The sequence below is a fragment of the Lithobates pipiens genome, unplaced genomic scaffold (genome assembly GCF_037356315.1).
Source record: "Lithobates pipiens isolate NorthernLeopardFrog02 unplaced genomic scaffold, aLitPip1_a1.2 Scaffold_19, whole genome shotgun sequence".
Lineage (NCBI taxonomy): Eukaryota > Metazoa > Chordata > Amphibia > Anura > Ranidae > Lithobates > Lithobates pipiens.
Window position 1 is genome coordinate 448,988,653 of NW_027507764.1, and position 17,735 is coordinate 449,006,387.

General features: G+C 43.1%; 1 protein-coding gene across 2 annotated transcripts in view; it reads left to right on the forward strand.

Moving 5' to 3' along the window:
* Positions 1–17,735, forward strand: part of RP1 (RP1 axonemal microtubule associated) — a 612,495-nt gene that overhangs the window by 476,907 nt on the left and 117,853 nt on the right. For both annotated transcript variants that reach the window (XM_077492703.1, XM_077492704.1), the window contains exon 45: positions 13,375–13,633. In XM_077492703.1, coding sequence (XP_077348829.1) covers positions 13,375–13,633 — 259 coding nt within the window. The remainder of the gene's footprint in view (positions 1–13,374; positions 13,634–17,735) is intronic.

Consider the following 17,735-nt stretch of genomic DNA (forward strand, 5'->3'; position numbering starts at 1 on the left):
TCCGGACGGTCCCCGCTGCCTCTGGGAGCTGTGTGTTTCCCAGCAGGCAGCGGGGCACTTGCTGAAGGGGGCGGGCGCTTGCGGAAAGGGGCGTAACGTACGCCCCTTTCCGCAGAGAGCTAGCCCGGAAGTGGGTGCAGTTACCTGGATTATCCAGGTAACTGCACCCCCCTCCCCCCTGAAAGGTGCCGATTGTGGCGCCGGAGGGGGGGGGGGATTCCGATGAGCGGAGGTCCATTTTAGGGTGGACCTCCGCTTTAAATTGACATTTGATTCAGTTTGGTATTATTAGCGCTGCACTCCTTTTGCTTACTTAAAGATCAAAACATACAGATAACCATAAACATATAATAAAAACGAAAAAACACTATGAAAACAGAAAATCATGACACATAAAAAAAAAGTAGAAATGCTTATGGCAATAAAAATATATATATATAGAGTTACCTTGCAGGAGGATTACAAAGTCTCCTTTTACCTATCCTAAACATGTTTTTAGTGCCAAAAAACAGTTTCTCATTCGCCTCATTAGTTAATTTGTTTCACAGAATGAAAAAAGCAGACAGTTGAAAAAAGGGAAAACAAAATAAAGTGACAGGATATGAATGACAATCAAATGCACAAAACAAAAGGGAAAAAAGAACATGCAGTATACTACCAACAGTCAGCACGTCTCAATATTTTATTCAGTATAGTACATACACTTTCTAAGTATCAAAGCAATCTAAATTACATTTCAGTCACATGTGGTTTTTAAAGGGTATGAAAAGCCAATATTGGATAGACTGCAGTTCTAAAGCTTTCATGTAAAAAAATTATAAAAAAAGTAACAAACTGTTTTATGTTTACCTGCTCTGTGCAATGGAATTGCACAGAGCAGCCCCAAACCCCTTCTCCTTGGACCCCCGTCGACGTTCCTGGCTCCTCCCCTCCAGTGAGTGCCCGCACAGAAAGACACTTTCTATGGGGGCACTTATTCAATCTCGCTTCCGAGCCTCACTGTCTGCGGCTATAGGCACAGACAGTCAGACTCAGCCCTGACCCCAGCTTCCTCGTCACTGACTTTGATTGACAGCAGCATGAGCTAATGGCTCCCACTGCCTCAGAGAGTGAGGAGAGAGAAGAGCTGCAGATGGACACAGCAATAGATCCAATGAAGGCTCAGGTAAGTCAAAGGGGTTGTAAAAGGGTGGATACAGCGCTAGAATAAATATGATCAGAGAAATTATTATTGAAAACAAAATGAAAAAGAAAAGTAAAAAAAGAAAAAACTAAAGCAGAGTCCCATCAAATAAAAAAATCCATGCGTGTCTGTTTAAAGTCCATACATGAAAAATAGAAGATAAGCAAATTTCACACACAATAAGCGTAGTGCATTCGGCTCCGCACACCCAAAGTGATATAATATTCTGCTTACCAGGTGGCGATGACGGCAATGGCAGTCTCACCCAGCATAGGGATTTAATGGTTTCCCAAAACCTAGGTAGTGAAGCCTCCAAGGTATAATTTCTAATGTCGCCAGCTATTAGATTGGGTTGCTGTCTATGACACTGTACAGTAAAGTCCAAGCTTAGCCCATTAAGGTTGGCTCCCCCCTAAAGGGGTCTTCAGGGACTGGGTTCCATAGTGATGGACAGCGGTTCTGGATCCAGTGCCCAAAGTAATATTACAGGTGTGAGGTTTGGGTACAGCTCCGAATGTTTTACCGAGATTGCACCAATTCAGCTACACTGCTTCTTGTGATCCAGGGGTCCAGTATATGACTAGCTGATTTGTGTGCAGGGCAAACTGTACCAAGCAGCACTGGAGAAGGAAAATCCGAGCAACGGATCACATGGATCACATAGAACAGGGATGGCGAACCTCGGCACCCCAGATGTTTTGGAACTACATTTCCCATGATGCTCCTGCATTCTGCAGTGTAGTTGAGCATCATGGGAAATGTAGTTCCAAAACATCTGGGGTGCCGAGGTTCGCAATCACTGACATAGAACAAAGCCATAGGCTGGGTATCTGCATATACAAGGTCCGGTCCAGGAGCTGGATGACAAGAAGGCAGTGGATTCCTGCCGATGACAAGAAGGCAGTGGATTCCTGCTGATGACAAGAAGGCAGTGGATTCCTGCTGATGACAAGAAGGCAGTGGATTCCTGCTGATGACAAGAAGGCAGTGGATTCCTGCTGATGACAAGAAGGTAGTGGATTCGTGCTGATGACAAGAAGGCAGTGGATTCCTGCTGATGACAAGAAGGCAGTGGATTCTTGCTGATGACAAGAGGGTAGTGGATTCCTGCTGATGACAAGAGGGTAGTGGATTCCTGCTGATGACAAGAAGGCAGTGGATTCCTGCTGATGACAAGAAGGCAGTGGATTCTTGCTGATGACAAGAGGGTAGTGGATTCCTGCTGATGACAAGAGGGTAGTGGATTCCTGCTGATGACAAGAAGGCAGTGGATTCCTGCTGATGACAAGAAGGCAGTGGATTCTTGCTGATGACAAGAGGGTAGTGGATTCCTGCTGATGACAAGAGGGTAGTGGATTCCTGCTGATGACAAGAAGGCAGTGGATTCCTGCTGATGACAAGAAGGCAGTGGATTCTTGCTGATGACAAGAGGGTAGTGGATTCCTGCTGATGACAAGAGGGTAGTGGATTCCTGCTGATGACAAGAAGGCAGTGGATTCCTGCTGATGACAAGAAGGCAGTGGATTCTTGCTGATGACAAGAGGGTAGTGGATTCCTGCTGATGACAAGAGGGTAGTGGATTCCTGCTGATGACAAGAAGGCAGTGGATTCCTGCTGATGACAAGAAGGCAGTGGATTCTTGCTGATGACAAGAGGGTAGTGGATTCCTGCTGATGACAAGAGGGCAGTGGATCCCTGCTGATGACAAGAAGGCAGTGGATTCCTGCTGATGACAAGAGGGTAGTGGATTCCTGCTGATGACAAGAAGGCAGTGGATTCCTGCTGATGACAAAAAGGCAGTGGATTCCTGCTGATGACAAGAAGGCAGTGGATTCCTGCCGATGACAAAAAGGCAGTGGATTCCTGCCGATGACAAAAAGGCAGTGGATTCCTGCTGATGACAAGAAGGCAGTGGATTTTTGCTGATGACAAGAAGGCAGTGGATTCCTGCTGATGACAAGAAGGCAGTGGATTCCTGCTGATGACAAGAAGGCAGTGGATTCCTGCTGATGACAAGAGGGTAGTGGATTCCTGCTGATGACAAGAAGGTAGTGGATTCCTGCTGATGACAAGAGGGCAGTGGATCCCTGCTGATGACAAGAAGGCAGTGGATTCCTGCTTATGACAAGAGGGCAGTGGATCCCTGCTGATGACAAGAAGGCAGTGGATTCCTGCTGATGACAAGAGGGCAGTGGATCCCTGCTGATGACAAGAGAGCAGTGGATTCCTGCTAATGACAGTCATAGAACAAAGCCACAGGCTGGGTATCTGCATATACAAGGTCCGGTCCAGGAGCTGGATAACAAGAAGGCAGTGGATTCCTGCTGATGACAAGAAGGCAGTGGATTCCTGCTGATGACAAGAAGGCAGTGGATTCCTGCTGATGACAAGAGGATAGTGGATTCCTGCTGATGACAAGAGGGTAGTGGATTCCTGCTGATGACAAGAAGGCAGTGGATTCCTGCTGATGACAACAAGGCAGTGGATTCTTGCTGATGACAAGAGGGTAGTGGATTCCTGCTGATGACAAGAGGGCAGTGGATCCCTGCTGATGACAAGAAGGCAGTGGATTCCTGCTGATGACAAGAAAGCAGTGGATTTTTGCTGATGACAAGAAGGCAGTGGATTCCTGCCGATGACAAAAAGGCAGTGGATTCCTGCTGATGACAAGAAGGCAGTGGATTCCTGCTGATGACAAGAAGGCAGTGGATTCCTGCTGATGACAAGAGGGTAGTGGATTCCTGCTGATGACAAGAAGGCAGTGGATTCCTGCTGATGACAAAAAGGCAGTGGATTCCTGCTGATGACAAGAAGGCAGTGGATTCCTGCCGATGACAAAAAGGCAGTGGATTCCTGCCGATGACAAAAAGGCAGTGGATTCCTGCTGATGACAAGAAGGCAGTGGATTCCTGCCGATGACAAAAAGGCAGTGGATTCCTGCTGATGACAAAAAGGCAATGGATTCCTGCTGATGACAAGAAGGCAGTGGATTCCTGCTGATGACAAGAAGGCAGTGGATTCCTGCTGATGACAAGAAGGCAGTGGATTCCTGCTGATGACAAGAAGGCAGTGGATTCCTGCTGATGACAAGAAGGCAGTGGATTCCTGCTGATGACAAGAGGGTAGTGGATTCCTGCTGATGACAAGAAGGTAGTGGATTCCTGCTGATGACAAGAGGGCAGTGGATCCCTGCTGATGACAAGAAGGCAGTGGATTCCTGCTTATGACAAGAGGGCAGTGGATCCCTGCTGATGACAAGAAGGCAGTGGATTCCTGCTGATGACAAGAGGGCAGTGGATCCCTGCTGATGACAAGAGAGCAGTGGATTCCTGCTAATGACAGTCATAGAACAAAGCCACAGGCTGGGTATCTGCATATACAAGGTCCGGTCCAGGAGCTGGATAACAAGAAGGCAGTGGATTCCTGCTGATGACAAGAAGGCAGTGGATTCCTGCTGATGACAAGAAGGCAGTGGATTCCTGCTGATGACAAGAGGATAGTGGATTCCTGCTGATGACAAGAGGGTAGTGGATTCCTGCTGATGACAAGAAGGCAGTGGATTCCTGCTGATGACAAGAAGGCAGTGGATTCTTGCTGATGACAAGAGGGTAGTGGATTCCTGCTGATGACAAGAGGGCAGTGGATCCCTGCTGATGACAAGAAGGCAGTGGATTCCTGCCGATGACAAAAAGGCAGTGGATTCCTGCCGATGACAAAAAGGCAGTGGATTCCTGCTGATGACAAAAAGGCAGTGGATTCCTGCTGATGACAAGAAGGCAGTGGATTCCTGCCGATGACAAAAAGGCAGTGGATTCCTGCTGATGGCAAAAAGGCAATGGATTCCTGCCGATGACAAGAAGGCAGTGGATTCCTGCTGATGACAAGAAGGCAGTGGATTCCTGCTGATGACAAGAAGGCAGTGGATTCCTGCTGATGACAAGAAGGCAGTGGATTCCTGCTGATGACAAGAAGGCAGTGGATTCCTGCTGATGACAAGAGGGTAGTGGATTCCTGCTGATGACAAGAAGGTAGTGGATTCCTGCTGATGACAAGAGGGCAGTGGATCCCTGCTGATGACAAGAAGACAGTGGATTCCTGCTTATGACAAGAGGGCAGTGGATCCCTGCTGATGACAAGAAGGCAGTGGATTCCTGCTGATGACAAGAGGGCAGTGGATCCCTGCTGATGACAAGAGAGCAGTGGATTCCTGCTAATGACAGTCATAGAACAAAGCCACAGGCTGGGTATCTGCATATACAAGGTCCGGTCCAGGAGCTGGATAACAAGAAGGCAGTGGATTCCTGCTGATGACAAGAAGGCAGTGGATTCCTGCTGATGACAAGAAGGCAGTGGATTCCTGCTGATGACAAGAGGATAGTGGATTCCTGCTGATGACAAGAGAGCAGTGGATTCCTGCTGATGACAAGAGGGCAGTGGATTCCTGCTGGCTGGGCTCTGGAGAATGGATACAGAGAGCTGTCAGAGAAGGGCTCTAATTTTGTTTCGGGCACTGGATCCAGAACCGCTGTCAATCACTATGGAACCCAGTCCCTGAAGACCCCTTTGGGGGGGAGCCAACCTTAATGGTCTAAGCTTAGACTTTATCCACTGTCCAGCGTCATGCTTTTTCTTTTTGGTATTATTATTCATATATTTATTTGTCTATTTTTTTATTTTTGGCAATATTATTCATTAGGTTTGCCAATGATATTTGACTCATATAAATCAAAGGGGTGATGAGGGGGGAAACTGATGCCTAAACATCTTTTACCTTAATGCAAGGAATGCTTTAAGCCCTATACACACTATCACATTTTCTGCAAATTTTTTCCTTCTGATTTACCAAAACCATATAATATGAGGTCAAACCTTATGCCGTGTACACACGACCGGACTTTCCGGCAGACTAGGTCCGACGGTCTTCCCAATGGACTTTTGGTGGACTTCCGAATGGACTTAGCCACACACAATCACACCAAAGTCCGACGGATTCTAACATGATGACGTAGGACCGGACTAGAATAAGGAAGTTCATAGTCAGTAGCCAATAGCTGCCCTAGCGTCGGTTTTCTCCCATCGGACTAGCATAGAGATGAATGGATTTTTTGACCAGACTCGAGTCCATCAGAAAGATTTGAAACATGTTATAAATCTAAAGTCCATCTGATTTTTCGACAGCAAAGGTCCGATGAAGCCCACACAAGATCGAATTGTCCGATGGATTCATTCTGTCGGACCTCTGCTGTCGAAAAGTCCGGCCGTGGGTACACGGCATAAGGATTTTCAATTTGTATGCAATCAGACAGGTCCTTGCACTACATGGTTTTGGTAAATCTGAAGACAAAAATCAGAAGAAAATCTGATAGTGTGTATGGGGCTTAAGGCTACATTGACACTAGAGAGTCGCATTTCCAGGCATTTTTGAGCTTTTTTTAGCAGAATTGCAAATATGTCAGGTGTTGCCTGAAAAACATCTTTCAAAAGTGTTTTCAGCCATTCCCATTGAAGTCCATGAGGACAAAAATGCTCAGATCGGCCTGAGAAGTAGCTCATGTAATTTTTGAGTGACAGGCATTTTTCTACAAGCAACAGATCACTCAGATGGGAACAGGGGCCATTGAAATGAATGGAATTTTGCTTGTTGAGCTCTTTTGAGCTTCAACCTACAAGCTACAAAATGTTCAAGTGTGAACGGGGGGCCTTAAGGTAAAAATATTTAGACCCCTTTCACACCGAGGGCGTTTTGCAGGCGCTGTATCATTAGAAATAGCGCCTGCATTCCGCCCTCAAACTGCTGCTCCGTTGTCTCCAGTGTGAAAGCCCAAAGTCCTGCGCTGGCAGGACGCCAAGAAAAGTCCTACCAGCAGCTTCTTTGGAGCGGCGAAGGTGCAGTGTGTTTACCGCTCCTCCACCGCTGCTCCCCATTGAAATCAATGGGGCAGCGCTGCAATACCGCGGGCAGTTTTAACCCTTTCTCGACCGCTAGCAGGGGGTCAAAGCGCCCCGCTAGTGGCTGAAATGTGCCGCAAATTTCCGACAGTAAAACGTTTTACCGCCGAAGCTATGGGCGGCACAGTGTGAAAGCCCTCTTAGGTTTTAGAACCTTTAAAACTCCTGTCAGGTATTGCTATCTTCGCTGGGGAGGTTCATTCTCTATATGCCCGGGAGACCATTATTTCCAGTACAAAAACTGATGATAAATTTAGTGATGCCACTGGAACAGGAATTGAACACCTGTTCTGGTGACAATGGGGGTTATTTACGAAAGGCAAATCCACCTTGGAAGTGCAGTTGCTGTAAATCTAAGGGGTAGATCTGAAATGAGTGGAAGCTCTGCTGATTTTATCATCCAGTCATCTGGAAGCTAAAATACAGTTTTTTTATTTCCCTTGCATGTCCCCCTCAGATCTACAGCGACTTTACTTCCAAGTGCACTTGCAGTGCAAAGTGGATTTTCCTTTTGTAAATACCCCCCAATGTTTTTAGTGTGGATTTCCACTTGCTTTGAAAACATTTTCTTATACTCCTTTTGTGTCTGTGGAACAGGAAGAAAGGGAAAATATCCCAAACTTAATTAAAAAAACTTAAGAGGAGTCTTCACCTTTCCCTACTTTATCCAAAACCAATAAAAAAAGGTGTTGGCTTTACATACACTTTAAATAACAAATAACATTTATAAACACCAATAGCTCATAATTAATATTCATGATTACAATAAATCATAAATACGCCTTAATGCGATTACAACATTTACTCCAAAGCTTGAACTGTTCTCGTGTCAAATGCAAATTATTCTTATACTAATCACATATTTCATAATCCTTCATAAACCAAACAGCCTCTAAGTCAATCCACATGTACATGAAGAGTGAAGTACCAGCAGGTGAAAAATGCAGCTTTACAAGACGAGAAAAAAAATAACAAAATTAGTAAATGGTAATGATAAATTGTAGTGCCGATCAACGTGGAAAGCCACGGGGACATAAAAAGGCTTTATATGTACGGTATATAACATACACATTGTACATGTCATTAAAATATTGATGTTTATCAAAATGATATATTTAAATGTATTTTCAAGGGTGGTGGAGTGGTATACAGTGCCGTAGAAAAATTATTCATACTCCTTAAATTTTCCACATTTTGTTATGTTACAACCAAAAACGTAAATGTATTTTATTGGATTTTATGTAATAAACCAACCCAGAGGGGGTTATTTACGAAAGGCAATCCACTTTGCACTACAAGTGCAAACTACAACTGCAAAGTGCACTTGAAATTGCACTGAAAGTGCACTTGGAAGTGCAGTCGCTGTAAATCTGAGGGGTAGATATGAAATGAGGGGAAGCTCTGCTGATTTTATCATCCAATCATGAGCAAGCTAAAATGCTGTTTTTTATTTTCCTTGCATGTCCCCCTCCGATCTACAGAGACTTTACTTCCAAGTGCACTTTGTACTGCAAAGTGGAGTTGCCTTTCGTAAATAAACCCCATAGTGGTACATAATTGTGAAGTAGAAGGAAAATGATGAATGGTTTTCCAAATTTTTTACAAATAAATATGTGAAAAGTGTGTCGTGCATTTGTATTCAGCCCCCCTGAGTCAATACTTTATAGAACCACCTTTCTCTGCAATTACAGGTGCAAGTCTTTTTGGGTATGTCTCTAATGCCCCGTACACACGGTCGGACATTCCGACCACAAAATCCATCAGATTTTTTCAGATGGGTTTTGGCCGAAACTTATCTTGCATTCACACGGTCGCACAAAGTTCGGAAGTAGGTGATATACAAATCGTACGATGGGACTACGTAGAGGCCAGTAGCCAATAGCTTTAGTCTCCAAATTTTTTCTGAGCATGTGTGGCACTTTGTGTGTCGATAGAGCCCACACACGATCGGATTTTCCAACAACATAATCCAATCTGACTTTTTCCATTGGAATTTCTGACCGTGTGTACAGGGCATAACAGCTTTGCACATCTAGAGTGACATTTTTGTCCATTCTTCTTTGCAAAAAAGCTTCAGCTCTGTCAGATTGGATGGAGAGCATCTGTGAAAAGCAATTTTCCAAGTCTTGTCACAGATTCTCAATTAGATTTAGGACTCACAGTGGTGTGTTCAGGTTGATGTGCGGTGTTAGTTTTCTGCTACACATAGCGTTTTACTTTTTAGGCCAAAAAGTAAAATTTTGGTCTCATCTGACCAGAGCACCTTCTTCCATACCTTTGCTGTGTCCCCCACATGGCTTCTCGCAAACTACAAATGGGACTTCTTATGGCTTTCTTCCAACAATGGCTTTCTTCTTGCCACTCTTCCATAAAGGCCAGATTTGTGGAGTGCACAACTAATAGTTTCTCCTACCTGAGCTGTGGATCTCTGCAGCTCCTCCAGAGTTATCATGGGCCTCTTGGCTGCTTCTTTGATTAATGCTCTCCTTGCCCGGCCTGTCAGTTTAGGTAGACAGCCATGTCTTGGTAGGTTTGCAGGTTTGCTAACCATTTATCATTTTTCTTCCACTTCACAATTATGTGCCACTTTGTGTTGGTCTATCACATACAATCCCAATAAAATAAATTTACATTTTTGGTTGTAACATGACAAAATGTGGAAAATTTCAAGGGGAATGAATACTTTTTGAGGGCACTGTATGGCCCTGGTTCCACATGTACAGTGTGTGGTCTTTCCTTGATAGATTGAGTATTCTTATGACACCTAAAGAATAGACTGACCACAAAACCTATAAGCCTCCTTTAACAATAAAGACCTCCCTCAAATACCTCCCCCCTATTCATTCACATACAAAAGTAAACCGTAAATAGACACACTTCAACTTTTTGGCAAGTCCTTTAAGACAAAGTCCCACAATGTAAACCCATTGTCAATCTTATGCCCTGTACACATGGTCAGACATTCCGACATTCCGACGGATTTTGGCCCAAACTCGTCTTGCATACACACGGTCACACAAAGTTGTCGGAAAATCCAATCGTTCAGAACGCGGTGACGTAGAACACGTACGATGGGACTATAAATAAGGCAGTAGCCAATAGCTTTCGTCTCGTAATTTATTCTGAGCATGCGTGGCACTTTGTCCGTCGGAATTGTCTACACACGATCGGAATTTAAACGATCGGATTTTGTTGTCGGAAAATTTTAGCTCCTGCTCCTAAACCTTGTGCGTTGGAAATTCCGACGGAAAAAGTCAGATGGAGCCCACACACGATCAAATTTTCCGACAACAAAATCCGATCGCACATTTTCAGTCGGAAAGTCCGACCGTGTGTACAGGGCATAACTGTCCAGGGATGCAGAACCACATCACTCATGATGAATGATGCCCAGCGAAAGAAATAATTCCTGCTGACACAATCCAGTTGTGATTAACGTGGATCTGCATCACCTGGACAATGTAATTGACAAAGGACATGGGACTTTTTTGAGGTTTTCTTTCATTAATCACATAACACAATAACACATATACAGGATAGGATACAGGACACCTGCCTTTACACGCACATGAACTTTAATGGCATCCCAGTCCGTAGGGTTCAATATTGAGTTGGCCCACCCTTTGCAGCTATAACAGCTTCAACTCTTCTGAGAAGGCTGCCCACAAGGTTTAGGAGTGTGTCTATGGGAATGTTTGACCATTCTTTCAGAAGCACATTTGTGAGGTCAGGTACTGATGTTGGACGAGAAAGCCTGGCTTGCAGTCTGCACTCTAATTCACCTCAAAGTTGTTCTATCAGGTTTAAGTCAGCACTCTGTGCAGGCCACTCAAGTTCCTCCACCCCAAACTCGCTCATCCATGTCTTTATGGACCTTGCTTTGTACACTGGTCCAAATAATTGGGTGGAGGGGGTATTATGGTGTGGGGTTGTTTTTCAGAGGTTGGGCTTGGCCCCTTAGTTCCAGTGATGGGAACTCTTGCGGCTTCAGCATAATAACACAATTTCATGCACACAACTTTGTGGGAACAGTTTGGGGAGGGCCCTTCCTGTTCCAACATGACTGCTCACCAGTGCACAAACCAAGGTCCATAAAGACATGGATAAGCAAGTTTGGGGTGGAGGAACTTGACTGGCATGCACAGCTCAGCTTACAGTGCCAGGCCAGTCTCCGACTGCTAGGATGATGGCCTCCTGCGTATACGCAGGAGTGACATCATCCCCCCACTGGCCAATGAAGAGGTCCAAAGGCCAGCACTCAAAAAAAGCTGCCGAAACTGGTGTAGGATCGTTGGACAGATAAGTAGGGATACTTTAATCCCGATTTATTAAGTAACATTCAAAAGTTGCCAGGTTTTCTATCTTTCTATATTTAGGGCTTTATCTAGCCAGTATGCTGCTGTGAACGTCTAAATGGTGTCACCCTTTTGCAAAAGCTCCAGCCCTTGTACCATGCGAATATTCTACTAAAAACGAAGGCCTCTTACACACAGGATGGGCTCTGTTGGAATCCGCCTGCTCAGTGGGTAATCTGTCTGTTCTGTTTTTACAGGATCAGGTGTCAGTGGGTGTCAATGGACACTTGTTCATTGACCCCCGCCACTCATAGCCCTTGTACACACGGTCGGACATTCCGACAGAAAATGTCCGATCGGACCATGTTGTCGGATAATCCGACTGTGTGTGGGCTCCATCGGACTGTTTCCGTCGGAATATCTGACGGACAAAGTTTTAGAGCTGGGCTATAAAACTTTCCGACAACATGATCCGATCGGACTTTGTCCGATTGTGTGTAAAGAATTCCGATCAGACAAAGTGCCACGCATGCTCACATCAAATTCCTAGACCAAAGCTACTGGCTACTAGCCTGAACGTAGTCCCATCGTAACGAAATAACTTCATCACGTTACGTACGATCGGATTTTCCGACAACTTTGTCCGACCGCGTGTATGCAACACAAGTTTCGGACGAAATCCGTCGGAAAAAATCAGACGGATTTTGTTGTCGGAATGTCCGACTGTGTGTACAAGGGCATAGAGGAGACTGGAGGATCTGATCAGGCGCGCCTAAAAAAACTGACAGGCAGACCTGTTCGGTCCAGCTGTGTGAAAGGGCCCTACCTTACAATGAGGAAGCATATTTTCTGATTTACATTCACACCTACTTTTAATTGACTAAACCAATAAACAGCATTGGGAGTTGGTGAACTGCAGTGAGTCTTCTGACTTTTCTCAACATGCTTTGCACATTCTTCTCCCGCAAGGGTTTAGAGGCCAGAAGAGGAAGCTAAAGAGGAAGCAAAATAAAAAGTTATCACAATTTATGTATTCAAATCTTGCTTCTGGTCTAGGAATATGGTAAAGGTGATACTGTAGACTCAGAACATAGTGTACATATGTTAATAGAGAAAAGAATAATCTGGATCACAAAAAAATGGACTAACTATAGTATCAAATGTAGTATATGGATCTACAATTCATGTATTCCACTGGGCAGTGCCAAGAACATCAAGATAATCAAAGCAACCCACATGTACCTATTTCTAGGTTCATGGTCAGAAGGAATAATCTTTCTATCATTTTCTGGTTCTAGCCTCCTTGTTTAGTGTGACTACTACAGCATCAATGGAAGCCTCACCCTTAATGGCTTACATATAGGAGGCAGCAGGGGCGGACTGACCATTGGGCCACTCGGGCACTGCCCGAGGGCCCCATACCACTAGGGGGCCCCATCAGGGTTGCCAGCCTCAGTAAAAACAGGGACAGTATGTAGAAATGTGTTTTTTTTACATCGGTCTCTGAAATGTCCCTTACCGACATCCTTTTGGTCTAAAAATCCAGAGATTATAGCTGCCCCACCTCTCCAGTACCTTCTCAGCCAATAGAAACATGTCTGTGTATACTGTGTGATTGTATACTATGTGTGTGTGTGTGTGTGTGTGTGTTTGTGTCTACTGTGTGGCCTCATAATCTCTGATTGCCCTGGGGCCCCATAATCTCCTATTGCCCGGGGGCCCCATGAGTTGTCAGTCCGCCCCTGGGAGGCTTACTTTACATATGCAATACAAACAGCAAACATCGGAGTTGTGATTGCAGTGTACACTATACATAATTACACATCCTAACTTGATGTAATATATACTTTTTTTTTTTGTTTAACACTGTTTTTGTGTTTAGCAAATTCACATTTTTTTTTTTGAGAGAACATTAAGCTGTACACCTAATTCTTGCTGTCATTGCAGGTAAACTTCTTTAAAATGAAGGCCTTGGACCTTGGCATGCTGAGTGGAGTACATGTTGAACACAACGCTGTTGGTTATGGAGCTGGATGGTATCTAGATCAAATCACCATACAAGCGTCAGATAAGGCGGATATTAAATACTTGTTTCCATGCCAACGCTGGTTAGACACTGCAATAAATGACAAACAAACTGACTGCAAGTTGAAGCTTCTTGGAAAATTCAACAAGACGAATCAAAAGCTACTTGCATTCACTGAAGGTACATTGTAACCTTTTCATTAACCCAGTTGGCTCCCTTTCATAATCCATATTGTATACTATTTCCCAAATTTACATTTGTCACTATACTGAATTAAAATGTGCTGCCCTCTGTACAGCTTATAGAAAAGACATTCCAAAACCCATACATAAAGAACTGTTCCCCCCCCCCCCCCCCCAAGATTAGCTGCTGTACAGATCTTTGCAGAAGTAATAGTTGTGTACTTTGAAATTCTACTTTCAGAGTATAAGTGGTGTAATTTGAGGTCAGAGAAACATTTTTGGCTTAAATCGTCCATGACATTATTATTTTTTTCTGACTTATGCATGCACACCGACTTGTGCATGTTTATGTTTACTGAAGAGGGAGAGTGATCAGATGCTCCTGGCAGCAGCAGTGTATTAACCACTTAAGCCCCAGACCATTTGGCTGCTCAAAGACCAGAGCACTTTTTTCCGATTCAGCACTGCGCCGCTTTAACTGACAATTGCACGGTCGTGCGATGTGGCTTCCAAACAAAATTGAAGTCATTTTTTCTCCACAAATAGAGCTTTCTTTTGGTGGTATTTGATCACCTCTGCGGTTTTTATTATTTGCGCTATAAACAAAAAATAGGGTAAATTTGGGAAAAAAACGCCTTATTTTTTACTTCTTGCTATAATAAATATCCCCCCCCCCCCCCCCAAAAAAAATGTTTTCCTCAGTTTAGGCCAATACATATTCTTCTACATATTTTTGGTAAAAAAAAAATCACAATAAGCGTTTATTGATTGATTTGCGTAAAAGTTATAGCGTCTAAAACATAGGAGATAGTTTTATGGCATTTTTATGAATAACTTTTTTTTTACTAGTAATGGCGGCAATCTGCGACTATATGTTGGACAGATCGGACACTTTTGGCGCTATTTTGGGACCATTCACATTTATACAGAGATTAGTGCAATTAAAAATGCATTGATTACTGTGTAAATGTGATTGGCAGTGAAGGGGTAAACCACTAGGTGGCGCTATGGGAGTTAAGTGTGTTCTAGGGGGTGATTCTAACTGTGGTGGGAGGGAGTATATGTGACACGACACTGATCACCGCTCCCGATTACAGGGAGCAGTGATCAGGGTCACTAGGCAGAACAGGGAAATTCTTGTTTACATCAGCATTTCCCTGTTCCTCCTCTCCATGAGACGAATTCCGGTATCCCCGTGGACATTGAGTTTGCGGGACCCGCAATCACACTCAGGCGGAGCGGAGAAAGGGTTATGTGCAAATAATACCGAATAGATAAATACAATATTGCAACCAATTATACAATATATGTGAACAAGAATGAATAAGTGAAGGCTATTCAGAGCTTAAAAATAAGTCAACTCAAATGTGTCAACTCATGTCACCACAATATTCCTCCTCATGACTTCTGTGAACAATTAATATATGGAAGCTCACCCAAAAAAAATTTACAACTTACAAAAGTAAGTCAAATTCCCCAACAGGGTATCATAAAGCAGTCAGGGTAATCACATTTAGTTCTTTATCAGAAGGGTCCACTCCAGTTGCATACCTACGGGGGGGTGGGGGGGGGGGCGGTCCGCCCCGGGTGCCACACATTATACACATTGTGTTGTATTAGTTTTCATTCAGTGAACAAATTAAAGACAAGCAAGGGAACAAAATCTGTGACATAAATATTTTACAATTAGAGTATTTAGTGACTGCACCCTGTGGATACATGCCAAAATGAAATATATAAACTGTTTGCAATAATGCTCCATAAAACACATTGGTTAATGCTTCAGAAAATGCAGACTTTTTCTATACATGTTATAAATATGCCGTATCACAACGTGCCAGTCTAAAGCTGGAAGTTGATTACCAGAGGAATGAGCCAAGCGATAAACTTCTAGGTATGTTATTCCCAGTGTTAATTTAGTTGACTAAAACAACTAAAACATTTAGTCTACTAAAATTACTAAAACATTTTGGTTGACTAAATGAATACTATTTTAGTTGACTAAAATACGACTAAAACTAAAACAATTGAGATGACTAAAATACGACTAAAACTAAAAGCCATTTTAGTCAAACGGCTAAAATGAGACTAAAACTACAATGGCATTTTAGTCAAAAATTGCAATTACTGAAATGTACCGTACTGGAGATTTTAGTCAACTAAACACTGGTTATTCCTTCATCCGTGTCTATTTACAGTTTGGGATCATCTCTTAAAATGCATCTATGGTCAAAATTTTAAATCAAATATTAATTTCCACATTAGAAATTCAGTAATTTCTAGCCTATTACTATTAACCTATACAATCATGAAATTTGTAAACTTGCTTTGTGGCAATCTCCACACGTTTGTTTCCTTGAATCACAGAATTCAAACGCATGTTGGCTATGCCCCAAAAGTAGGCACTGCTGTGTCACAAAATTCACAGAGACTGTCTTCTGAACTACACAAGTGCAAAGAGGAGGACTTTCTGGAGTTAGAGTCAGTACAGGAATCATTGCCTTCAGGTAGCATGGCATCGTGGGATATGTAGTCCTTAAAAATTGAAAGTAAACCACAGAGGAGAAGCTGAAAAGCACTCAGGCAGGGAATCTAGGAAGTGGTGGAAAGAGATAACCAGCACTCACAACATGAAAGGAGATTTTACATTGAATTGTCAAAATGGCTACTGTTTGTATTGCTATTACAATGCTAATGTTATAAAATGAAAGTGCATGCTATGACCATAGATTTCCTTTAGGGCGGTAGTATACCACCATAAAAATTGCCTCTTGCAGGATAATGTCATAATCTGCTAATATGTTGTCCTGCACATGTGCACGGGAGTCATAACTCACAGCATGGGGCTCTGAATAGATATAACTATCTATTTAGAGCTCAGTAGGCATGAATTGGTGATGGCACTGGCTGAAACTAATGTAAGTATCTAATTAACGCTGCACATTTAGGAGATATTTAGACATATATATATATATATATATATATATATATATATATATATATATATATATATATATATATATATATATATATATATATATAGATATATATTTACTGGTAAGCCTTATTACCTGTAGGTAAAAATCACTGAGGTGGATTTACCACTGCTTTAAGTGCAATAGAAAAAAGTAAGGAGTTCCTGGACTATATGGCTGACTGCATAATATTGAAAATCATTTGTCAGAAAAAAAACAATCCATTTTATATTTTATTTGAATCCAGCCTCTGGGTTGCTTAGCAACTTCTTCTGCCTCTCATACTGCTTGACATATGTTATAGGCAATGGTAGGTGGAGAAAAGGCTCTTGATGGAGTCTGCTCATCTAAGGACCTGCTCATAGGACAGATTGTGAAAGTGCTGGGATGTTTGCTCACCTTCAGGGGGGGGGGGGGGGGGGGTGAATTTTGTTTACTCCCTAATGGGGAGGGGAGGAAAGGTGGACTGTATCCCCTTAGTTGGTAAATGTATATGAAAAGAAACCTGAAGAACTTTGTGGACATGTGTCTATTGAAGTTGAGTTTTTTTGGAATCGTACAAAGTGTGTGGCTGCAGAGGTAACTGAGATGTAAGTTCTGGAAAATACATTGCAGAAGGTGTACGAGTAAAGCATTTATTTCGTTAAACAGGCAATCTGGGCCTGGTGATTATACTTTCCAGGGGAAATAAGATGAATATCGGAGAAGTGGGGGCTTGATACATGTGTTGTAATCTTTATAGGCCAAGCTGGGTCTTGCCTAGAGTTCTCAAAAGGGTGATGTTCTCTCACTTGTTCCACCCTAAGAGAAGCATGGACTCTGGGGAGCCACAGCAACTGAATACAGCGACCCCACAATGATGTCCTGAAGGGAGATCCTGATACTCAGGTGGAAAATTTATAACAGCCATCAATTTAATATATATATATATATATATATATAATATATGCTGTGCCACAAGAGGTTAGTTACACTATGAGGTTCCTTCCTACCTTTTCCACTACATTTTAGCAGTTTGTCTGGAGGTCAGTTCTAAAGGTTCAGTTTACCTGAACACATGACTTCTTAAACATATGTCTTGGGCACTCCTACAGTAAGATCTCCTGCCAATTCCTAACTCCTGTT